Raw genomic sequence first — 25,854 nt, forward strand, 5'->3', positions numbered from 1 at the left:
TAAAGCCCAAGGGGTATCAAAAACCAACAACGTTTGCCATCTCACGATGGAAAAAACTCCCTGAAANCCCCCTGAAAAGGAATTTCTACGTTGAACGTGAAAACCAAAGAAAATCTTATGTAGCTTATGTAACTAAATAAATGTATTTATACTGTAAATTGTTAGTCCAACAACTTGAATACACAACTTATGATAGATTTACTTAGCGTGTAGGATATTTATAGTACACATTAAACGGCAATGGGACGAGTGACGTAACGACAATTTGCCGATACGCTTTATCATCTCGCGGAAAAACAGTCGCTTGTCAACAACCGTAATATCCATACGTATCATTTTAAAAACAATAAACAAACTGCTTTTAAAAAGTACGAACCTGAAAGAAATTAACACTGGCCAGATAAAAGATGTGAGGAAAAAATAAACAAAGAACGAGGAACGTCAAAAAAGGCGCCATAATTTTCTCCGTTCGAAACAATTGAATTGCAATCAACAAATTAATACATCATTTTAAAAATAAAAGACTCGCGATGTCAAAAAAGGCGCGATAATTTTCGCTGTTCGAAACAATTGAATGACAATTAATAAGGTTGTATTTTAAAAAATAAAGAAAAGACGCACTGTGTCAAAAAAGGCGCGATAATTTTCAACGTCCGAAACAATTGAATGGCAATTTAGTATTTAAAGTAACGGCAAGGCGTTGCAGTAACATACGAGGTTATTATGGCGAGTTTTTGAGACGGACCGTGACGCGAACCGGATTGGTCATAGTACTCGTATCGCTATGAACTTGCGTCGGTGTAGTAGCGATTAGATAGTTTTTGTTGTGGATCGCGCATGCGCGGGCGCACAAACAATGCTGTGACACAGTGACGATTTATTTGGATTTTGTTTGACACTGGTACGTATTTTTACTTTGTTTTATTTTTGAACTATTTTAATTTTCCTTTAATACCTATCGCATTTTTCGGTAGTTAAAATATTGCGTTATTTGTTGTTTTACTTGATAGATAACATATGTTACGAAAAAGATAATGATACCGAAAAGTAGCCTAGGTACTTCATTTTTATTTATTTTGACTGTTATCAATAGTTTGATAATAAACACGATTCCAATGATGTTAGTTCATAGTTATTTAATTTTTAGCGTTAAGAGTCACATCTCAACTATTCCCGCCTTAGGCAATTCGATTTTTTTCAAGTTATTTATAATTTTCATATTAGTTCATGTCGAATGATTTTACCGGGTGAAAATATAAGTTAAAAATGGATTACATTTTTCGTGATTAATAAATATTATCAAATTCTGGAAGAAATTTATTTATTACTAGCTTTCCGCCCGCGGCTTCATCCGCGTGAAAAAGGGCTGTTTCTAGGGTTTTCCCGGAAATTATTCGAATTTTTCTCGCCTCAAAAACCATCCTTAAACTTCAACGAACATTAAAAAAAAGAATTGGTCCAGGCGTTGTTGAGTAATGCGCTTACCAACACATTTTTCGATTCATTTTTATATTATAGAAGATAATAAGGTCACATTTACTATTTTAGCTTTTTCCTTAACTAGTGCATTAAAAGTACTTAATGATTCATATTATTTTATCTTCGGAGTGTTACAATTCTGCTCTACTTACTCACGACATTAGTAATTTCTGCGGTCATGACATGTGGTCATCTAAAAATAGTTTTAAAAACATCAGGGACGTTCAACTTGAAGCTTTCAATATAGTCACTTTAGCTATTTTAAAAGGCAGTTATCTTGGACCAGAAAATATACGTCACATAATTTTGAAGATGTAGGTAAAAATTCCGCCGCGTACCGGAAAACGCAGCGTGAGACGTCCACCTACAAAGTGGACCGACGACATCGTAAAGGTAGCAGGGAAGCGCTGGACGCAGGCCGCTACGTTAAGCACTATGTTCAGCAGTGGACGTCCTGTGGCTGAAATGATGATGATGATGATGAAAAATTCGGAATTTTAGATGCGATTTAAAAAGGGAAGAAATAGTAACGCTTTAAACAGAAAGGGGAAAACAAGGTGAGAAAAACACAAGGTAAGTAATTGTCTGGGGTCACATCGGTTAACTAACTATAAAAATAACACATTAAAATCTAATTACCGTGTCTAGACGCAAATTATCTTCATACTTTCCCATTTATGGAAGGTTACAATAATAAAGTTGACCATAAAGTTGTCTAAGTACCATACGAAATACGGTTTTTTGGTAAAACTTAATTGAATGTCTCTTTTCTATTTCTGTTTAGAAGTTTCAAATCTACACTTAATCTGACTAGACACTAGCCACGGTTGTAATTAAATAATGATTTTACATGTTTAGGTAGACAAAGGTAAGTAGGTAAATTCAGTGATAGAACTTTAGGCCCGGTTTCCACCAAGGCGGAGCAGAGCGGAGCGGAGAAGTGTTTTGAATAACCAATCAGATTTCATTATTTCCACTTTCCTCTCCGCTCCGCACAGCTTCGCTCAGCGCTGCACCGCCGTCGCTGTTAAACTTTATAGAAAAAGTAACGGCCGCCCGCGACTTCCCGATCCCGTTTTTCCCCCTTAGGGGTAGTGTTTCGTAAAATCCTATCTTAGCGGATGCTTACGTCATAACATCTACCTGCATGCAAAATTTCAGCCCGATCTGTCCAGTGGTTTGGGCTGTGCGTTGATAGATCACTATGTCAGTCAGTCAGTCACCTTTGAGTTATATATGTCACCGTAAAATTGTGAATTCCGTCAGATTATACTCTGATGTAGTTAAATTACAATCTAACTTAACCTAACCCACTGTTAGTTTACAATCTAACGCGTTATATTATAAACTGACAGAGTTCACAATTTCACGTTGACATATACATATATTTAGATTTTACGGCGCGACACTTCTCTGTTCTGCTCTGCTCCACCTTGGTGGACACCGGTCCTTAGTTAATATCAATAACAAGCTTATTGTTTAGACACTAAGCTTCATCATCATCATCATCATCATCATTACCAACAGACCGTGATGTACCACTTATTATATTACGCAACAAACATAAACTCCGTCTATATGTTACACAACGACTCAAAACGTTTTCTTCACTAAATATACGGCTATAGTCAAATTCATCTCATGCTATAATATGAAAGGCGATATAACCTCTGGTGATCGGATGAGTTACGAAACCCGGCCTAGTCCAAGGCAATCAAATGCACTCTCGGCTAGAACTGACTGGTTATAAAATAGGTAGTAGGTAAGTAGGTTAGGATCATTGAAAAATAAGAACTAACTATTTGGAACTTAGTAGCTGGTAGAAACAGCTAAGATCAAGGAAAGCAGCAGTAAGTACACATACTATTTGCTACCATGTACTACAGTGGGCCCGTGGTAATGGCCCATGGCTCAAACGTTTTGCAGGGTGGTGTCGTACTATAAGACTGCAATACGGATTTTGTCGAAGAAAAGTATCCTTGGACATTTCCTTGGACATTTTTTACACTGCGCCTCTAGTCCCAAACTAAGCAAAGCTTGTACTATGGGTACTAGACGACGGGATAAACATACTTATATACTTTTTTTTTTGTAAATACATACATATTATACATAGAAAACACCCAGACCCGTCACAGAAATTTAAATTCATCATTTCAATTTCTGCCCGGCCGGGAATCGAACCCGGGACCTCACGGCTTAGTAGTCCGTTCTGAACCACTACACCAAAAGAAAAATAAAAAAAAATCAATGAACAGTTATGCACTCTACATGTTGAAATCACACGCAAGTCGCAATTCGTACTGCTTGTGGTGGTATAGGTATGCATTTTCTGCTTTCATGCTGCTTTTAATCCATCCGTTTCCATACTTAACTCGATACAAATAAATAAAATCTTTCCAGAGCTTCGCATTGATATTTGCTCGCCCCAATTGAGTGTAAATAAAAGTTCAAAATATTTCACGGACGGCGCGCACTTGACCGCGTTGTATTTCCGAAGAGCGCAGTTTAAAGGGCGCCATAATTATTACGGGTCGAGCGCGATTGTCCTAAGTACAGTCAGCTTCGTAAACAGTCAACTTTAGAACAAAAAGGCCCCTATTTTTGTGAAACGCTCAAAAGTCTATTCAAATCCTATTAAAATAGATCCATGTGGTTTAAGATGACTTGTTATAATATTAATATTGAGACTAATCATTCGTTTGAATATTTTCTTTTTCTTGAATGCAGATTCATATTTATTTATATTTATCATTACATGAGGGGCAATAAATTCTCGCAGTAATTATATTTCATTTCTGAAGTTATAAATGTTCAAAACGCAAATGAAATTCCATAAATGTATTAAATCCTTTGAAGAAATTCGTCATTTTCTTTGATCTGCATACGTTGTCCCCATCTGTATCTTATTTCTTATTTTTTGCATATACAGGGATAGATAGATACCTACTTATTGTTTAAGATTTGCACAGTTCTCAGCACGTCATCATTTAAGGTTTTCGTGTTCTGATGATATTTTCCTAATCTGACTGTACTGTAGCTCCAAGCGATGATCTGGATTCCTCTGATGATATTTAAAAATCTTGGTGAAGGAAAACCGCGTCATTGTTAAGAAATTAACAATAATATGTTGCATGTCAATATGTCACTTTAGTCCGAGTACAATTAAGAATTAACGCGGTGTGTAGTAGTGGAAACCTTTAAATGTAGAGTCGTTTTCAGTCATTATGTAGTTGGGAACCATCTCGGGCGAGATTCACACTTATGTGATATTAAGTTTATTTTAAGAAAACTAATAATATACTAAGTTTCAATGTCATATGACTCCTAGCTAAGAGGCAAGAATATTTCCTTTGTTAAATTAAAATTATGTTTGTCTTAAGATAGTAACATTGTAATTCAAAAATACCTATTTCTCAAGTTTCATGCCAATTCAATAGTTGTAATTTTGTAAACAGAAAATCTTTATAATTAATGACATTGATATTTTTCGTAGCATATTTGTTTAGTTTGAGGTCATAGGCTGTGACTAATTGGAAAATTCCAATAAATAACTATGTGCACGAAAACTTATTATCACGTCAGTACAAGTAACAGTGCGTTCTGTGCATTATACATATTTTCCAAAGTATACAGATGCCTATATAGTCGGGTCAAGACGGGTGTAATGTGTAATATAACACGAATTCTACGAGTGGACGACACTACGAACATTGCTTGTAATGCTGCCCATATTATTTCCATTACATTACACTATACATTCCATTACGCGTTACACTCGTCTGTACTGAGAATTTTAACTTTGATTACAGCAGTAGAAGTACCAGGACCCCATAATGTACGATCGGTTCCTGGAAATAGGCTTCGAGGCCGAGCTTAACACGAAGGAGGACCCTGAGCTGTACGAGCTCGCGTACGAACACTGCCATGAGGACCTCAACACCAGGGAAGCATCCATTGAGGAGCTCCGTTCTATGATATACGGTAAGCAGAGAGAAGTTATTTTTTAAACCAGCAGACAGTGGTGACTGAATTTGATGCGGCGCTTTTTTCAGCACTTGCTAAATGTTTCTCTCGAAGCACTGGTAGGGCAAAAAATAATGAGACATACATATAAAGGCTCCTTAAGAGCATTTGACGATTTATCTGTAGTTCTATACTAATAAAGATACTTTTTATTCTTATTTAATAGGGAATTGCTGTAGCTTGTAATGTCTTATGTTATGCCCACCATTATTCAGAGTTATTATTCAAAATCCACAGATAAAGGCCNACAGAAGTTCAATTTCATGTGTCCTCCATCTAGGATAGTTTCCATCGTCATCATTGGCTGCGGTCTCAAATTTGGGCTTAATTGAGGTATTTTTTGGGTGAGAGGCATAAGAACTAATGCCGTTTTATATCAAAAATTCATACTTAGAGGTACTCAACCAGGTACAAAGTATTTCCTTGTATGTTAGTCTGCCACTCTTTAGTAAGTCCCTAAATCCCCGCTTCGGCTCCCCTACTAACCATTCTAACCATTGTACACAGATAATATCTTACATGCAGCTTTTCATGTTACTACGTCACATTTTCAAAATCCGCGCGGAAAATCGCTCCTAGCGGAAGAGCACACTTTGAGCTTGAATATTTCAGTCATTTTTAAAGATATCAAAAAAGTAAAAATACAGTATTCATTCAAATTTTTTGTAGTTTATTTTGGCATCTTCAACAAAAATCGTGCGCCATGTTAAGAATTAACGCGGTATGTAGTAGTGGAAACCTCTAAATGTAGAGTCATTTTTAGTCATTAAGTAGTTGGAAACCATCTCGGGCGAGATTCACACTTGTGTGTTATTAAGTTTATTTTAAGAAAACTATAACATACATAAGTATGAAACTACATAGTTTCAATGTCATATGACTCCTAGCTAAAAGGCAAGAAGTTTTCCTTTGTTAAATTAAAATTATGTTAGTCTTTAGATAGTACCTAACATTGTAAGTCATAAATACCTATTTCTCAAGTTTCATGTCAATTTAATATTTTGTAAATAGAAAATCCTTATAATTAACGACATTGATGTTTTTCTTAGCATATTTGTTTAGTTTGAGGTCATAGGCTGTGACTAATTGGAAAATTCCAATAAATAACTATGTGCACGAAAACTTATTATCACGTCAGTACAAGTAACAGTGCGTTCTGTGCATTATACATATTTTCCAAAGTACACAGATGCCTATATAGTCGGGTCAAGACGGGTGTAATGTGTAATGTAATCTACCGTGCAATGTAACACGAATTCTACGAGTGGACGACACTACGAGCATTGCATGTAATGCTGCCCATACTATTTCCGTTACATTACACTATACATTCCATTACGCGTTACACTCGTCTGCACTGAGTATTTTCACTTTGATTACAGCAGTAGAAGTACCAGGACCACATAATGTACGAGCGGTTCCTGGAAATAGCCTTCGAGGCCGAGCTTAACACGAAGGAGGACCCTGAGCTATACGAGCTCGCGTACGAGCACTGCCATGAGGACCTCAACACCAGGGAGGCATCCATTGAGGAGCTCCGTTCAATGATATACGGTAAGCAGAGAGAAGTTATTTTTTAAACCAGCAGACTGAATTTGATGCGGCGCTTTTTTCAGCACTTGCTAAATGTTTCTCTAGAAGCACTGGTAGGGCAAAAAATAATGAGACATACATATAAAGGCTCCTTAAGAGCATTTGACGATTTATCTGTAGTTCTATACTAATAAAGATACTTTTTATTCTTATTTAATAGGGAATTGCTGTAGCTTGTAATGTCTTATGTTACGAGTATGCCCACCATTATTCAGAGTTATTATTCAAAATCCACAGCTAAAGGCCTCAACAAGAAAAAAAATAAGCAATGGGAACTCTACACGTAACAATGTCTCATTTCGTATTTGATGCTAATTTTATTTATTTATCGATAGAATTAAATTTAAAATGCAGTGTTTAGCTAATTGAAGCATTATTATTTAAGAGGTTCGTTCCTTCCTTGTTGTATCATCTTTATTCTGTTGTTATACATCTTGATATTTTGGTCGAGATAGATATTGTATTTTCTACTCTCAGTTCGCCTAAAAATGTAAAAAAATGTAAATAATTTATTTTCAATCATCGTGGTAAAGTTTATTTTCACTTAATTACCTTTATCTTTCACAAAATCTCTATAATATTTTCGAATCAACCCATTAACTTCTGCTCTTAAATTCATAACATGATTGTTATTTCTGTTGCCATCCCTATAAGAATCATGACCCAAGATCATCTCAAGAATATCTTTGTCAAATTAATTCTAAGTCAGGCGTTATTGTTCATCACTGACCCTTTGACTCTAAAATCCTTTGTTTAGAGTTTTGAAATGTGACAGCACATATTAATATGGATGTTAATTTCTGCGTATTGCATATTTTTTCACGTGAAAATGTAGACAAACCATATTTTGATGTGTGTTTACCAGTTCTACAGTAGTGAAATCACTGGGTATTGCAATATTTAAAAGAAGCATTGAAACATTTTTTAAATATGCAATAGTACCGATACCAAAGTAACAAATTCCAATCAAAGTCACCTACGATTTTACTGAATTTTGTATTTGACCGAATCACAAGCTTCAATTTTGTTTTTAGTGTAGATTCTTAAACCATCGTCGTCGTCGTCGGTATGGTTTAAAATGACTCCGAAAAATCCATGACGAATCGGTAAAGAATCGGTTTTTGCTGTGTTGCGAATACGCATTATGGCCTTGCCAAAATTGGCTGCCTGATATTCTGCGTTGAATACAGTTTTTGATTCGTTCGTTCGTTCGTTTCAGCCAAATGACGTCCACTGCTAGACAAAGACCTCCCCCAAGTTTTCGATTTAAAGGCCTCAACAAGAAAAAAAATAAGCAATGGGAACTCTACACGTAACAATGTCTCATTTCGTATTTGATGCTAATTTTATTTATTTATCGATAGAATTAAATTTAAAATGCAGTGTTTAGCTAATTGAAGCATTATTATTTAAGAGGTTCGTTCCTTCCTTGTTGTATCATCTTTATTCTGTTGTTATACATCTTGATATTTTGGTCGAGATAGATATTGTATTTTCTACTCTCAGTTCGCCTTAAAATGTAAAAAAATGTAAATAATTTATTTTCAATCATCGTGGTAAAGTTTATTTTCACTTAATTACCTTTATCTTTCACAAAATCTCTATAATATTTTCGAATCAACCCATTAACTTCTGCTCTTAAATTCATAACATGATTGTTATTTCTGTTGCCATCCCTATAAGAATCATGACCCAAGATCATCTCAAGAATATCTTTGTCAAATTAATTCTATTTTTCATTGGCGTTATTGTTCATCATTGACCCTTTGACTCTAAAATCCTTTGTTTAGAGTTTTGAAATGTGACAGCACATATTAATATGGATGTTAATTTCTGCGTATTGCATATTTTTTCACGTGAAAATGTAGACAAACCATATTTTGATGTGTGTTTACCAGTTCTACAGTAGTGAAATCACTGGGTATTGCAATATTTAAAAGAAGCATTGAAACATTTTTTAAATATGCAATAGAGTACCGATACCAAACTAACAAATTCCAATCAAACTCACCTACGATTTTACTGAATTTTGTATTTGACCGAATCACAAGCTTCAATTTTGTTTTTAGTGTAGATTCTTAAACCATCGTCGTCGTCGTCGGTATGGTTTAAAATGACTCCGAAAAATCCATGACGAATCGGTAAAGAATCGGTTTTTGCTGTGTTGCGAATACGCATTATGGCCTTGCCAAAATTGGCTGCCTGATAGTCTGCGTTGAATACGGTTTTTGATTAGTTCGTTTGTTCGTTCGTTTCAGCCAAATGACGTCCACTGCTGGACAAAGGCCTCCCCCAAGTTTTCGATAAACTTTCAATAAAATTATATTTAATTATTTTTTAAATTTATCGCTACAATTTCGTATCTTCGTTAGCCTCTTTAGATTTTAAATTACTCATCATCATATTCTAGTATATCTAAAAATAATAACATGGCAGCACCAGAAAACGAGGAAGTATTCCAGTTAATATGGTTAGTTATTTTTCATGAACAAAGCTCATCATGTTTCTGTTATAGAGAAAAGTTCATACAATATTAATAAAAAATATAATGCTTCACAGCTATTGCCCTATTAGGCACCGAAGGATGCTTTAGAATGAATAAATTTCAATGATCTTAACATTCTACCTGTGTACGCGCAGGTTGAGGTTAACTATGTTTATTTGCATGCGTTTCAGAGCGAGGCGAGTGCTTGCCCTTCAGAATGGATGACTCGTTTCTGCTGAGGTTCTTGCGAGCCACCAAGTTCATAGTTCCTAAGGCTCACAGACTGGTAAGCATACAAACTCAACTAGTCATTTAGCTTCACTTAGCCTTTCCTTTGACAAGTCAACAATTCCTAATGACAAGGATTTCCACAACGACCCGTGCTGGCAAGACGGGTTGCATGCACTTGTCATTATTACTATTTAGTCATCATGCAGGTGCTAAGACATCTTGTTAGTTTCATACACTCGACTTTGCTCAGCAAATACAAGTGTTTTGTCAAAACAAACATTATGTGCAATTTACAAGCTTCATGACGTAACAATGTAAATACAAAACTTTCCACACATATTTATAAATCATTCAGTAGATTCAGAAGGTTATTTAAGGGGACAAATGAACTATTAATAATATGCCAAAAGTGTAGCAAATAACACATGACAACTTTTATACTTCACCGTATGCGAACAGTTAATATGAACTCCAAATGTTATTCAATCTTTGAAGCAGTTAAGTTATCTGAAAAATCCCAACATTTTGACCAAATTTTGTGAATATAGGCAGTCGCGATTTACACTCCAAAGTCTATGTAATAGAGTCCAAAAAAGATAGACCATCGGAGAGTAAGCGACCGAGATAATCATAGAAGAATATAGCATGTTATGTCGATTTACTAGTACAGTTATGAAAATGTAAGTTACATTTCCTGACGGATAGTTACTATACAATTATGGTAATTGCATACCAAGAAGAGAATAATATTATAAACTAAGAGAATAATGCCCGTTTTCACCATCAATCCCTAATTTTTAAGTGACCTCTAGGTATGGTGACAAATAACAGGAATTTTGTTGACATAGGGGTCACTCAAAAATTAGTTATTGATGGTGAAAACGGGCATAAGAATAATAATATAATTTATGAGACTGAGGATAAATTACTTTTTTACGTCTGAATGAATCGATTTAGATTCAGAACCATAGTTTAGGTTGAGAACCAGGAAAAAATATAAGCTCGTTACTATCCTGATTTTTTAAAAGGATAAAAACTTGCTTAAATTATACAGTGTGAGTCACGTTAAAGTGTACATATGAAAATAGATAAAACTAGACCTATTTTTATCGACAAAAAAGAGGTCAAATTTTTTTTTTATTTTTTTTTAATTTTTTATAGAATTTTTTTTCTTCCAATTACTTATTGTAAAGAAAACGTAATAACTTTTAAACTAAGGGGTATATCCTGATAAAATAAAAACATTAATAATGCTAAATAACAGGCGATACTGAAAAAATACATAAAATACCCAGAAAAAGCCAACAAATAATAAAAAAATAGACTTTTTGAAAAAAATCTGCTAAAAATTTCGTATTTTTTTGGTTATTTGATAAATTTCTCAAAAAATGCCCCTATAACAGGTGGTTTTTATTACTTTGTATTATTTTCCATCGTATTATCTTTGTAAAAAAAATCGCATGTCTCTACCCCTATCACAACATTTGCTATGATCGTTTGAACAAAGGCCTGCCACAACATTATTCTCCGCTACAGGTAGAGACAATTTTAATTTTACCTAAAAAGCTTATTTTACTTCGAAATCTTTTGTTTTTATTTGCAATCTAACTTGTTTTTATCAAAATTACAAATCTAGAGCCATTTTCATTTTCGTTGTTAACGAAGCGTTGAATGGCGCGCCCGGAGAGGCTTAGTTCAAACAATCATTGCAAACGTTGTGATAGGGATAAAGACATGCGATTTTTGGTTTTACGAAGGTAATACGATAGAGAATAATACAAAGTAATAAAAACCACCAGTTATAGGGGCATTTTTTGGAAAAAATTATCAAATAACCAAAAAACACGAATTTTTAAGCAGATTTTTTTCAAAAAGTATCATTTTTTATTATTTTTTGGCCTTTTTTGTGTATTTTATGTATTATTAATATCGCCTGTTATTTAGCATTATTACTGTTTTTATTTTATCAGGATATACCGCTGAGTTTAAAAGTTATTACGTTTTCTTTTCAATAAGTAATTGGAAGAAAAAAAATTCGATAAAAAATTAAAAAAAAATCTCAAAAATTTTTGACCTCTTTTTTTTACCTAATTTCATATGTACACTTTAACGTGACTCACACTGTATACGCGTGCGTAATAAAGAAAAGTCTTTATTACGCACGCGTGTATAATTTATAATGTAGTTGTGAGTGCTGTGACAGGCGAAAACTTATGAGCCGATTAGCTCCGTAACCATTCAACACAACAAAGCTGCTTCTACACAACAAAGCTACTTCTATGTGTTGTCGTACACAGGACATACATTGTATAAGATACAGATATTCGCCGTTAGAACGTGTGTCAGCTGGCGCCCATATTACGTATAGACCGGTTTGTTGCATAACTGACCTTAAACAAATATGCAACGGTACGATTATTCTAATAGCGACCTCTAAGTACACAACCTGTTCGTATCCTCGGCATTTTATGACACATGTGTTAGATCTTTCTAATTAGCAAGTTTTTGGGATTGCGTTTAATCACAAAAACCAGCTTGAGCAATAGCAGGTTCAAAGATTTAGTTAGTTTGAGAGAACTTTTGAAATATCATGGTATTTTTGACTGCTTGCGACAAATGCCTATAGAAGCACTTTTTATGTAGTTACTTTTTTACCCGATTTTGTTTCGTAATTTTTGGCACTAGATATGTTATATTTCATTAGAAAATTAGGTACTTCATTACTCTTAAATGAATTATGATATAAATTAACAACTAACAAGTATATTTCTCAATACTGCTGAAAGGGATAAATTGTAAATACATTCACACAATACGTTACCATTTGGATTTCTATAATCCAAATGGGAAAAATGTTAACCTTAATTTGTTTCATACATTTATTTTTATTTACCAATTCGTTTGTTTCCAGGTAGTCCGATACTGCGCGTTCAGAGACCAGTACCCATACCTCTACAAGGATGTGGACATGTGGGAACTGGTGAAGGTCAAGGATGCCTACGAGGGCTCCATGCTGGACCGGCCTGACGTCGGCAGACTGTCCATCTTCAGATTCGGTGAGAGATCCTCATATGTAGAGTTTATTTGCTAATAATTCAGCGAGTAGTAGAATTACAAAACATACCTCTACAAAGATGAAGACCTGCGGAGACTAGTTTAGTAGTCGGTTGACTATAAACTGATAGATGGATTTTGAGTCTATTGCACACCACATGAAACTGCAAGACCTATGAGGATTAGCCAATATTAACGACGTTTGATATTGAGAGGCTTCTTCTTCTTCTTCCGAGTTGGTTCTCCTTAAATTCTTGGTATCGTATACTTTTATACAGATGATAAAAGTAGACATGTGGACATGTGTAGGCTAATCAACGTCATTGCAAGACTACGACGGTCTCAGCGGACTCTCTATCTGCAGAATCAGAGACTTGAAAGCAAAATATGTTCCAGAATCTACTTTAATATGCTTTTTACAACCTCTCAATGCCTTCATTAAGTAAAAGGCCTTAAGTAAAAGATGATCCATAAGACTTTCCGATGGTTGCTTTTCATTCCGTAAGGCTTTTACAACTGTTAGAAAGTAGTTTGAACACCAAATAAACTATAGACTCTATAGAATGTATTGTCTATGTGGATTATAAAATAAAAGACACTCGATCTTCGGTTTTCACAGAAATACGTTATTTCATTTCAATTATTCCCATTTTAATAACAACCTCATAAATGTCCAGGAATGTGGGACCCCAGCGAGTTCCCTGTGGAAGACCTAGTCCGTGCGGGCATGCTGATGATGGAGATCGGACTCCGGCAGCCGAAGCTGCAGGTGATCGGCGGCACCGTCATCGTGGACTTGGAAGGCATCACTTTAAGGCACGTGGCTACCTTGACGCCAACTGTGGCGTACCAGATCGTAGGATTACTTGGGGTGAGTCTATGGTATTTAATTTGATTCGAGTATAATAGAACCACTCTTTTCTACACTATCGGCCGTATGGTGTAGTGGTTCGAAACGGACTACTATTCCGGAGGTTGCGGGTTCGATTCCAGCACAATACAAACATTTTTGTGCATGAACATATTTGTTTGTATTGGACTGGGTGTTTTCTATGTATAATATGTATGTATTTACAAAAAAAAAGTATTTAAGTATGTTTATATCCGTTGTCTAGTACCCATAGTACAAGCTTTGCTTAGTTTGGGACTAGAAGCGCAGTGTAAAATGTCCAAGGATATTTATTTATTATTATTATTTATTTTCGTGGATGTTTTAAGAAGCGGCTAAGAGACAATGAGGGCTATCGTTTTAGCGCTCACCAGTTGGCGCCACTGTAGAGGAAGGTCCTGTCACTTGCTAGTAGCGAAGACAGTGGCACCAACTGGTGAGCGCTAAAGTGGTAGGAGGACTATCGCATTTGCACTCATCAAGATGGCGCCACTGTAGAGTAAGGTCCTGTTAATCGCCAGGGGTGCCAACCCAACTGTTAAGTATAAAAACGATAGCTCTCATTATACGAGCATCAGGCCTCTAACCCGTCCGTCTAGTCAGCGTGCAGAGAATAAGCCAAATCCACCTCTGGTAAATTAGAGAGTGTCATCATACATTGGAGAGCAAATAACCCAGTAATACAATAATTTATAGCCACGATAGCCGAACGGTGAAGGGGTCGGAGTGGCCGACTCGAGATCCGAGGAACGCGGGTTCGAATCCCACCGCCGTTCGACTATTGTGGTGAGCCCACTCGTAATACAAGCTTATTTAGCTTACCACGAGGGGCTAACGGGACTATTAGTAATTTGGGCAATATAATAATCTTTTTTTTAAAAATAAATAATAATATTAAGGTAATAAGTCCCGATGCCGGCATCGGGTTGACGATTTGAGACCGGCTTGAAGTTGGCAATGTCTCTCTAAAAATAACAATGCAAAATATAATACTGGAATAATTGGCAGTTAGTCAGATAAATGAAGTGTTTTAATATAAATAAACTGTAAAGTAAGCCAATCGACTCCTAACCGGTTTTTATATTTGCCATCATCATTCATAATGCCAATGTTTAAATTTTTCAGCTAGCAATGCCTTGCCGCCTAAAGGCCTGCCACTTCGTCAACTACTCCTGGATCATCAACACCTTCATATACCTCTTCAAACGCTTCATCCCGAGGAAGTCCTGGGACAAAATCCACTTCCACGGATACAACTTAAAGTCTTTACAGGAACATATCGACCCAGAATGCCTTCCAGTCAGGTATGGAGGCACGTGTAGAAATGTATCCAATTTCGGAATATGGCTGACTAAGATCAAGAAGTACAGAGACAGTACCCTTGATCAGGAGCTGAAGAAAGTAGGGTATATGGTTAAAGAATGATTAGGCTGATTTTAGGCCAGATTTCTTATAATGTTTCGCGTGACCTTGACATATAAAAAAGCTGTAACAAATAAATTTTGCTTGTTTTCGGTAACTTGATCTGCCAAATATGTATAGCTCTATCCGATACCTGTGAAATCTACAGTAATTTATCTGACAATATAAGTTCCTAATAGCCTATCAACTTTGGACTCTGAAAGTGGTGAAGTAATACTAGCCCCTAGCCCTTATATTCATGAACACTGACAGTTTTGTGGCGAAGCTATAACTAAGTTACTGTCTCAAATGCGCGTCATCACTTTCTCAAATATTGATTTCACTGAAATGAAGAAAAAAATTTAAAATCGTACAAATCAGAAACGGTGAATGAATACTTATCGAATATTAATAAAATCAGTGTCATATTCTCTATGACAGGGTACTTACTTATTGAGACGAGAAAGGGCATGCTAGAATGAATATAAATGACATAAATAAATACGATTACCTGATCTCAACAACTAACGAATTCGTAGATAAAATACATAAGAACAGTCATAACAAATAACACATATTAATCACAGAACTAAACGTTCAAATAAATGTGCCACTAAATAAATAATGGAAATGCATTAAATAACCTATATTTCTAATGATAGTTAAAAGATTCAGTCAATGATTCTATTACTTGGGTAGTTAGGTTAGTTGTTCAGTCTTTTTTATTTATATTTAAGTAACTAAGTTTAGATTATAACAAGAACAAAAGTACAAGACAAACATTCAAATCTTTCGAGGGGATATTAAATACAGCAAAAGCTAAAGACGTACGTAGTTCTAAAGGTGGGAATATACTTAGAGCATTATGTAACGTTCTTACGTGTAGTAAAACACAGGTAAATTGTAAGCCCAATGGTACGTGAAAGGCTGAGGTTCGTTGTTCTGTTACAAGTAAGTGCTCTAGCTAGTCTATAATCACCTTGATATGTTCAAAATCAAAATCAAAAATATTTGTTCAGTTTAGACCACAAGTGGCACTTATGAACGTCAAAATATAGTAAATAATAAAAAAGAAATGGTAGCCCTTATGGGGCACTTTACATGTCTCCTTATCTTTTGTAGTTACAATATAAATATACTATAATATATTACGAGTATGTGCTGTTGTAGTCTACAATAATATTATATGTACTGAGATTTTAATTAGAACAAGGGACAATACATGTAATTTTTGGAATATTATAACTACCTTCGGTGCTCGCTCAGATTATTATATCGCAGTGTTTTTCAACCTGTGGGTCGCGACCCCCCGGGGGGTCCGAAGCCTCTAAGGGGGGTCGTAAAATCTGCCTCAGTAAAAAAAAACAGTAAGGTTTTAAGATAGATTTATCCGAAATCTGATTATGCAAACGCGTAAATGTTGTATGGATTGAAATATTCAGTCCCTACAATATCTTTGTAACATTAAACATGACGAATAAATTTCATTTTCATTTTTTCATCAAAAAATGCATGAAAAAAGCAAAAGGTCGGGGGGTCGCAAAATATATTTTTCATAGGTACTTGTCATGAAAAAGGTTGAAAAACACTGTAATATCGTAATGAAATATGTAGGTATCTCCTTTTTGTAACGTAACAATGTTTTCAAACATAATATTTCAGTAACTGAAAATGTGATGTATTTTTGTAAGGCTTTAGGAAAATTTTGCGTTTTGGAAGATGTACAAATGTTATATTTTATGATAGGATAAAAATGTTTTTCGAGCTGTGAATTTGGTGCGACATTATTATAGGTGAAATGTTTTTGTAAAATATAAATATTTTTATGAATGTATGTATACTATGCTTTTTATTTTAATATCTCCATCTGCGTCTTCCAATTTAACTAAGGTAAACAGTATTTAATTGAAGAATGATGACGGCACATCGATGTAAAACCAATGCGATCTTACTCAGTTGGAATAGGGGCTAATTTGCAACAAATATATAAAAGAGAAGGTCTCAAAATAAATTTCATATTACAAGCTTTTTATTACTTTCACATGTCTGGTGTCTGTCGTCAAATCTTGCAACTTAAAATTGACCCACTTTCCGGTTTCCTATTGAGCTGAAATTTTGCATACATGTGTAAGTCCGATGACAATGCAATATTATGGTACCATTGAGCTGGTCTCATGATGGAGTCGGGAGGTGGCCATAGGAACTCCTAAACAAAACGGCGGAAACTCATCGAGTTTGGGTTCGTTGGATTTGTCTTTTCGAGCANAGTTTTTGATTCGTTCGTTCGTTCGTTTCAGCCAAATGACGTCCACTGCTAGACAAAGACCTCCCCCAAGTTTTCGATTAACTTTCAATAAAATTATATTTAATTATTTTTTAAATTTATCGCTACAATTTCGTATCTTCGTTAGCCTCTTTAGATTTTAAATTACTCATCATCATATTCTAGTATATCTAAAAATAATAACATGGCAGCACCAGAAAACGAGGAAGTATTCCAGTTAATATGGTTAGTTATTTTTCATGAACAAAGCTCACCATGTTTCTGTTATAGAGAAAAGTTCATACAAGAATAATAAAGAATATAATGCTTCACAGCTATTGCCCTAGCACCGAAGGATGCTTAAGAATGAATACATTTCAATGATCTTAACATTCTGCCTGTGTACGCGGAGGTTGAGGTTAACCATGTTTATTTGCATGCGTTTCAGAGCGAGGCGAGTGCCTGCCCTTCAGAATGGATGACTCGTTTCTTCTGAGATTCTTGCGAGCCACCAAGTTCATAGTTCCTAAGGCTCACAGACTGGTAAGCATCCGATCTACATTAGTCATTCAACATCATCAACTTCAGTACGGCTAGCACGAAAAACTTTTAAGTTCGAATCGTTTGCGTATTCAAATCGCCATCAAACGATTTAGTACGAAAACTACAACAGCGTTCTTGTGAACGTGTCATAAAGTGAACTTAGTATGAGAAATGGTTGCACGAAGCTTATTTTGAGAGTCAAAATTGTCACGTTATGGTTTCATTCGAAGGTTGAGCATCGAATTTTGTAGAATACGCAAACGATTCGAAGACGAAAGTTGTTCAAGCTAGAGGTACTGGTCATTTATGTCCGTTTTCACCATCAATCCCTAATTTTTAAGTGACCCCTATAGTAACACATAACAGGAATTTAGTTTTCATAAGGGTCACTTAAAATTTTGGGATTGATGGTGAAAACGGGCATTATTCTCTACTTCTAAGTCTCTCTTTAGGAGCACAGCCCTCTCTAATTTGGTTTCAACCAAATGCCGTGCAATGTTGGACTAAGGCTTACCCAAAGACAAGGTGGAAATCTTTGACCTTAACGACCTGTCCTACGCTTCACTAGGTCTAATCTACCAGAGGCAGATGGAGGATTTGGCCTTCACTCCTGACCAGACGGGTTGCATTTGCATGCACTTGTCATTATTACCATTTATTTATCGTACAGGTACTAAAACATCTTGTTACTCTTGTTAGTTTCATAAACTCGACTTTGCTCAGCAAATACAAGTGTTTTGTCAAAACAAACATATGCAATTTACAAGCTTCATGACGTAACAATGTAAATATAAAACTTTCCACACTTATTTATAAACTAGTTTTTGCCCGTGGCTTCATCCGCGTGAAATTTCGTTTGTCACAGATCGTCATAAATTAGCCTATATGTTATTCTGGGTTTTAAACAATAATACTGTAAAGTTTCATCAAAATCAGTTCAGTAGTTTTTGCGTGAAAGAGTAACAAGCATCCATCCAGACATCCAAACTCTCGCATTTATAATGATCATTCAGACGATTCAGAATGTCATTTAAGGGGACAAATGAACTATTAATAAATAACACATGACAACTTTTAAACTTCACCGTATGCGAACAGTTAACTCCGAATGTTATTCAATCTTTGAAGCAGTTATCGGAAAAATCCCAACATTTTGACTAAATTTTATAAATATAGGCAGTCGCGATTTACACTCCAAAGTCGATGTAATAGAGTCCAAAAAAGATAGATCATCGGAGAGTAAGCGACCGAGATAATCATAGAAGAATATAGCATAATTATTATGTCGATTTACTAGTACAGTTATGAAAATGTAAGTTACATTTCCTGACGGATAGTTACTATACAATTATGGTAATTGCATACCAAAGAGAGTAATTGTAAACATTTATGAGGCTGAAGATAAATTATTATTTTTTTACGTCTGAATGAATCCATTTAGATTTAAAACCATAGTTTATGTTGAGAAGAAGGAAAAAATATACAGGGTGTTAGGTAAATGGGTATATGAGCCGACACTAGCCCATGTTAACATGGTCATATAAATGGTATGGTGAAGTCAGAAATTTGATATGATCATTATATTTTTTTTAATTTTCATACAAAATAAATTTTATAAAATCCGATTTGTATGAAAATTAAAACAATTAAAATGAAGATATCAATTTTCTGACTTCACCATACCATTTATATGGCCATGTTAACATGGGCTAGTATCGGCTCATATACCCATTTACCTAACACCCTGTATAAGCTAGTTTTTATCCTGTTTTTTAAAAGGATAAAAACTAGCTTAAATTATACACGCGTAAGATTTTTCTGTGACAGGCGAAAACTCACGCGGGCAAAACCCAATGTAAATTGACTGTACAAATAAATGATGAGCCGATTAGCTCCGTAACCATTGAACACAACATAGCTGCTTCTATGTGTTATCGTATACAGCACATACATTGTATAAGATACAGATATTCGCCGTTAGAACGTGTGTCAGCTGGCGCCCATATTACGTGAAGACCGGTTTGTTGCATAACTGACCTTATACAAATATGCAACGGTATGATTATTCTAATAAGTGACCTCTAAGTACACAACCTGTTCGTATCCTCGGCATTTTATGACACATATGTGTTAGATCTTTCTAATTAGCAAGTTTTTGGGTTGCGTCTAATCACAAAAATTTGCTTGAGCAATGGCAGGTTCAAATATCTCTCATTTAGTTAGTTTGAGAGAACTTTTGAAATATCATGGTATTTTTGACTGCTTGCAACAAATGCCTATAAAAGCACTTTTTCTGTAGTTACTTTTTGTTAGTTACCCGTTTTTGTTTCGTGCGTGAATTTTTGGCACTAGATATGTTTAGGTACTTCATTACTCTTAAATCAAATAAGATTTTTTTTTACTACTAACAAGTTATATTTCTCTATACTGCTGAAAATATTTCATACATTTAATTTATTTTTCCAATCCGTTTGTTTTCAGGTAGTTCGATACTGTGCGTTCAGAGACCAGTACCCATACCTCTACAAGGATGTGGACATGTGGGAACTGGTGAAGGTCAAGGATGCCTACGAGGGCTCCATGCTGGACCGCCCTGACGTCGGCAGACTGTCCATCTTCAGATTCGGTGAGAGTTCTTCATATAAAGCAGTGTATACCTACTTCTATTTCCAAGAGTATTTACATAACTTTTTGGATTCAACGAATGCCAAAGTATTGACTCAAACTTGGCTCAACACCAGTTTCTTGTTGACACTTTACTAGATAGATTCCGTATGTAGAAATGTAGGTCTAAAGTAATAATAAACACTCGTAGACTTGCGGAGAAATCCGTTGCTATGAAGGCTACATGAAATCACCGAATGTAAACATGCATTCGGTGATTTCACGTACTTAGTCTTCATAAAGCAATTATGATTGGCAAACCAAATTGCTCTCTTTTTAATAAAAATAATTCTCCTTTCTAAAGGACGGATAAACTTCCCTACTTACTTCTACTTAAAAATGTCTCCTTAAGTTAAGTGAGCCGTTGATATTCGCTGGACCAAAGGAGTTTCTAATATCTGCCTCTTAGAGCCACAACACACTCTACTTTTAGCAACATCAATCGACGATTTAGCCGCTTTTTAGAGTCTGAATGCAGTAATCACACATTCCACACCGCACACTTAAAAACGCCAAACGTGGCGATTAATTCAAATAAAAATCAAAAATATTTATTCAGTTTAGACCACAAGTGGCACTTATGAACGTCAAAATATAGTAAATTATAAAAAAATAAAAGGTAGCCCTTATAGGGCACTTTACATGTCTCCTTATCTTTTGGGCCCTACCAGCGCTTCGAGACAAACATATGGCAAGAGATTCGGTGAGAGATCCTCATATAGGGTGTTTAAAGCTTTTAGTTCAAGAGTACTTACCTACCTCTGCAGGGGGGTCTTTGGACTTGACGAATGCTAAATAAAGTACGTTACATATTTGGATGCTCGGTCGCATCGATTTGGTCTAAAACAGTCTTTCCCAAAGTGGGCGATAACGCCCCCTTGTGGGCGCTGCAGGCTTAAAGGGGGGCGATAAGAGACCCAGAAAAAAAAATCGGAACTTTGTCTAGAGGCTTGGGAGGCGTCATCTACTAGGAGGACTCTTCTAGACACCGACTGAGCTCGACTCGACTACAAAAATGGGGGGCGCTAAAAAATAATTTATTCTCTAAGTAATAATTTATTCCCAAACTTATTTAGTAGTAGACTAGAACCGCTGGTCTAAAAGTAGCATATCTGCTTTCGTCTTTAAGTAGACCATGGCTGTTACAACTTCTTCAATGTCCAGGAATGTGGGACCCCAGCGAGTTCCCTGTGGAAGACCTGGTCCGTGCGGGCATGCTGATGATGGAGATCGGACTCCGGCAGCCGAAGCTGCAGGTGATCGGCGGCACCGTCATCGTGGACTTGGAAGGCATCACTTTGAGGCACGTGGCTACCTTGACGCCAACTGTGGCGTACCAGATTGTTGGGTTACTTGGGGTGAGTCAATAGCTAATATACGACGACTATACGACCCATGACGCCAGGGGGGGCCCATTTAGTCGCTGGCTAGTCACCGCCTGCCATTTTTTCAGTCAGAGACTATGAACCAGGCAGGTGTCCCGTAGTCTCCATCCATAGCCCAGTAACCAGTCCATCCATCCTTCATCCATAACCCTAGTCCATTCTCCAATAACTGCAATAGCTCCTGTGCACAGGCTGGGGATGGCCTCTGGCTACATCCCATGATATAGTCAGAGACTAGATCCAGCATGTGCACCACTTTCACTTTTGTCGATTATTTTGCGCTTAAAACGGCCTCTACGTGTTGGATCTGTATCCCCACGAAAGCCTTATAAAGGACCGGGCCACTTTTGACCCGTGAGCTCCAAAGCGTACAAACATAATAATAAAATAAATGTTTATTTTCTCTTCACAAAGGTAACAAAGAATAATGGATACTACAATAGGTATTGTGAATGTTACAATAACAGAACCTTTGCGAGAGACTGGTGTCTAAACTAGGGTAATCCCTGTGTGATAGATCACCAGGCCCTCAACTTGCTCCTTGAACTTAACAATCTGACCAAATAAACACGCGCAAAGTGCGAAGAGAGATCACAAGTACTTGCACATCACTATACATAAAAATACGTGATACAGTTAGTATGATACACGTTTTTATGAAGTTAGGTTTCACGCAGCGTGGGACGTCAAGGGACGACAAGGTGGACCGAAGACCTGATAAAGGTAGCAGGAAGGCGTTGGATGCAGGCCAACCGTGCGATGTAGAAGTCATTGGGGAGGCCTATGTTCAGCAGTGGACGTCCTGGGGCTGAAATGATGATGATGATGTTGATATTTAGGTGTGATTCCGGTTGAGTAAGAAGCGATTGTCATCTTAAATTGAAGACCAAAATTTCATTTAATGACCTGATAATTATAATGTGGAATGATATCTCCTGATTATTATAATGTGGGAGTTTGATCCGAGCAATCCGATATGCGTGAGCACTCATGGATAATTTAGCGTGCACCGATAACCGATAAAAAAAACATTACATAGATTTTTATTATATTATATCTTTTTATAACCAAAGAATAGTAATTATGGTATATTTTGGTATTTATTATTAAAGTCTTCTTAATGTAAACGCAAGTTGTGTTCGCCAGTAAGTGGCTTTACATTTAGTAAGATACTGTAGAATAAGTTTAAAATTATCTAATATGTATTAGTGTATAAGCTGTTGGTGAACCTTTTTTATAAAATAAAAAAAAAAATAAAAAAACACTCAAACATTAGCGGAAGAATGGTGGGGCGCGTCTTCGTGGATGAAACGATATATGTAATCGCCAATGTTTCAATTTTTCAGTTAGCAATGCCTTGCCGCCTAAAGGCCTGCCACTTCGTCAACTACTCCTGGATCATCAACACCTTCATATACCTCTTCAAGCGCTTCATCCCGAGGAAGTCCTGGGACAAAATCCACTTCCACGGATACAACTTAAAGTCTTTACAGGAACATATCGACCCAGAATGCCTTCCAGTCAGGTATGGAGGCACGTGTAGAAATGTATCCAATTTCGGAATATGGCTGACTAAGATCAAGAAGTACAGAGACAGTACCCTTGATCAGGAGCTGAAGAAAGTAGGGTATATGGTTAAAGAGTGATTAAGCAGATTTCTGATATAAAAAAGCTGTAAATAAAATACAAGATCTGACATATATTTCTATGAGACATCTATGAAATCTACAGTAAATTATCTGACAAAACAAAATAAAAATAAATAATATAAGTTCCTAAATAACGTATCAACTTTGGACTCGGAAAGTGCTGAAATAAGATATTTAATTACATACATACTAGCTCTTATATTCATGAACACTGTCAGTTTTATAACTAAGCGAAGCTATATGAAGTTACTGTGCGTCATCACTTTCTCAAAGATTAATTTAATTGAAATGAAGAAAAAAACTGTGTTTTGGCTAAAAAGATTTCGTAAAATCGTACAATTTAGAAACGGTGTACGAATATCTAATATAAAAAAATCATAGTCCAAATTTTCTATGACAGGGCATAATAAATCAAATCAAATCAATATTTATTTATTCAGTTTAGACCAATATTTTGGCACTTATGAACGTCAAAACAAAAAAAGGTAGCCCATAAAGGTAAATAATGAGACGAGAAAAGGGCATGCAAGAAGAAAATATAAACAACATAATAATACTATTATACTACCTGATCTCAACTACTAATGAGCTTGTAAAAATAAATAATATAATCCATAATACCAGTCATAACAAATAAAACATTAATCACAGAAATAAACGTTCAAATAAATGTGCCACTAAGTAAATAATGGAAATGCATTAAATAATCTATTATTTTTAATTATAGTTAAGATTCAGTCAATGATTCTATTACTTGGGTAGTTAGGTTAGTAATTCAGTCTTTTTATATTTATATTTAAGAAACTAAGTTTAGATATAACAAGAACAAAAGTACAAGACAAACATTTAAATCTTTCGAGGGGACATGAAAAACAGCACAAGCTAAAGACGTACGTAGTTCTAAAGGTGAGAATATACTTAGAGCATTTCCATGTATAATGTAACGTTCTTACGTGTAGTAAAACACAGGTAAATTGTAAGCCCAATGGTACGTGAAAGGCTGAGGTTCGTTGTTCTGTTACAAGTGCTCTAGCTAGTCTATAATCACCTTGATATGTTCAAAATCAAAATCAAAAATATTTATTCATTTTAGACTACAAGTGGCACTTATGAACGTCAAAATATAGTAAATAATAAAAAAGAAAAGGTAGCCCTTATGGGGCACTTTACATGTCTCCTTATCTTATCTTTTGTAGTTACAATATAAATATACCATAATATATTACGAGTATGTGCTGTTGTAGTCTACAATAATATTATATGTACTGAGATTTTAATTAGAACAAGTGACAATAAATGTAATTTTTGGAATATTATAACTACCTTCGGTGCTCGCTCAGATTATTATATCGCAGTGTTTTTCAACCTGTGGGTCGCGACCCCCCGGGGGGTCCGAAGCCTCTATAGGGGGGTCGTAAAATCTGCCTCAGTAAAAAAAATAGTAAGGTTTTAAGATAGATTTATCCAAAATCTAATTATGCAAATGCGTAAATGTTGTATGGATTGAAATATTCAGTCCCTACAATATCTTTGTAACATTAAAAAATGCATGAAAAAAAAGCAAAAGGTCGGGGGTCGCAAAATATATTTTTCATAGGTACTTGTCATGAAAAAGGTTGAAAAACACTGTAATATCGTAATGAAATATGTAGGTATCTCCTTTTTGTAACGTAACAATGTTTTCAAACATAATATTTCAGTAACTGAAAATGTGATGTATTTTTGTAAGGCTTTAGGAAAATTTTGCGTTTTGGAAGATGTACAAATGTTATATTTTATGATAGGATAAAAATGTTTTTCGAGCTGTGAATTTGGTGCGACATTATTATAGGTGAAATGTTTTTGTAAAATATAAATATTTTTATGAATGTATGTATACTATGCTTTTTATTTTAATATCTCCATCTGCGTCTTCCAATTTAACTAAGGTAAACGGTATTTAATTGAAGAATGATGACGGCACATCGATGTAAAACCAATGCGATCTTACTCAGTTGGAATAGGGGCTAATTTGCAACAAATATATAAAAGAGAAGGTCTCAAAATAAATTTCATATTTTATCATAATCTTTTGTTTAATATTCGCTAAAATACTGGTAATTTTTCTTTATTCTGTTTAGTTAACTAAAGTAGCATGGCTCTAAGCTTGTATTTATTTTACAACGTAATAACTTGTTATACTCTAATGAGCT

The 25,854-nt window shown here is 35.4% G+C and overlaps 1 protein-coding gene across 7 annotated transcripts; it reads left to right on the forward strand.

Annotated features, from left to right (window-relative positions):
* The first annotated feature begins 328 nt into the window (after positions 1-328).
* LOC114366235 (clavesin-2) lies at positions 329-25,397 on the forward strand. Of its 7 annotated transcripts, none has more exons than XM_028323038.1 (6): positions 329-901; positions 5,295-5,463; positions 9,775-9,869; positions 12,726-12,870; positions 13,546-13,739; positions 14,883-15,597. In XM_028323038.1, exons 2-6 carry the CDS (start codon positions 5,316-5,318, stop codon positions 15,180-15,182), a joined length of 882 nt encoding a protein of 293 aa, XP_028178839.1. In that variant the 5' UTR covers positions 329-901; positions 5,295-5,315; the 3' UTR covers positions 15,183-15,597. The 7 variants fall into 7 exon arrangements, with proteins under 7 accessions (XP_028178839.1, XP_028178840.1, XP_028178837.1 ...); XM_028323039.1 differs by lacking the exons at positions 5,295-5,463; positions 12,726-12,870; positions 13,546-13,739; positions 14,883-15,597 and adding exons at positions 6,888-7,059; positions 20,446-20,590; positions 21,793-21,986; positions 23,360-25,397 and having other exon boundaries at positions 331-901; XM_028323036.1 differs by having other exon boundaries at positions 331-901; positions 5,292-5,463.
* Positions 25,398-25,854: the final 457 nt, after the last annotated feature.

This window comes from Ostrinia furnacalis, unplaced genomic scaffold (genome assembly GCF_004193835.3).
Source record: "Ostrinia furnacalis isolate ACB-3 unplaced genomic scaffold, ASM419383v2 OfSCF0588, whole genome shotgun sequence".
Classification (NCBI taxonomy): Eukaryota; Metazoa; Arthropoda; class Insecta; order Lepidoptera; family Crambidae; genus Ostrinia; species Ostrinia furnacalis.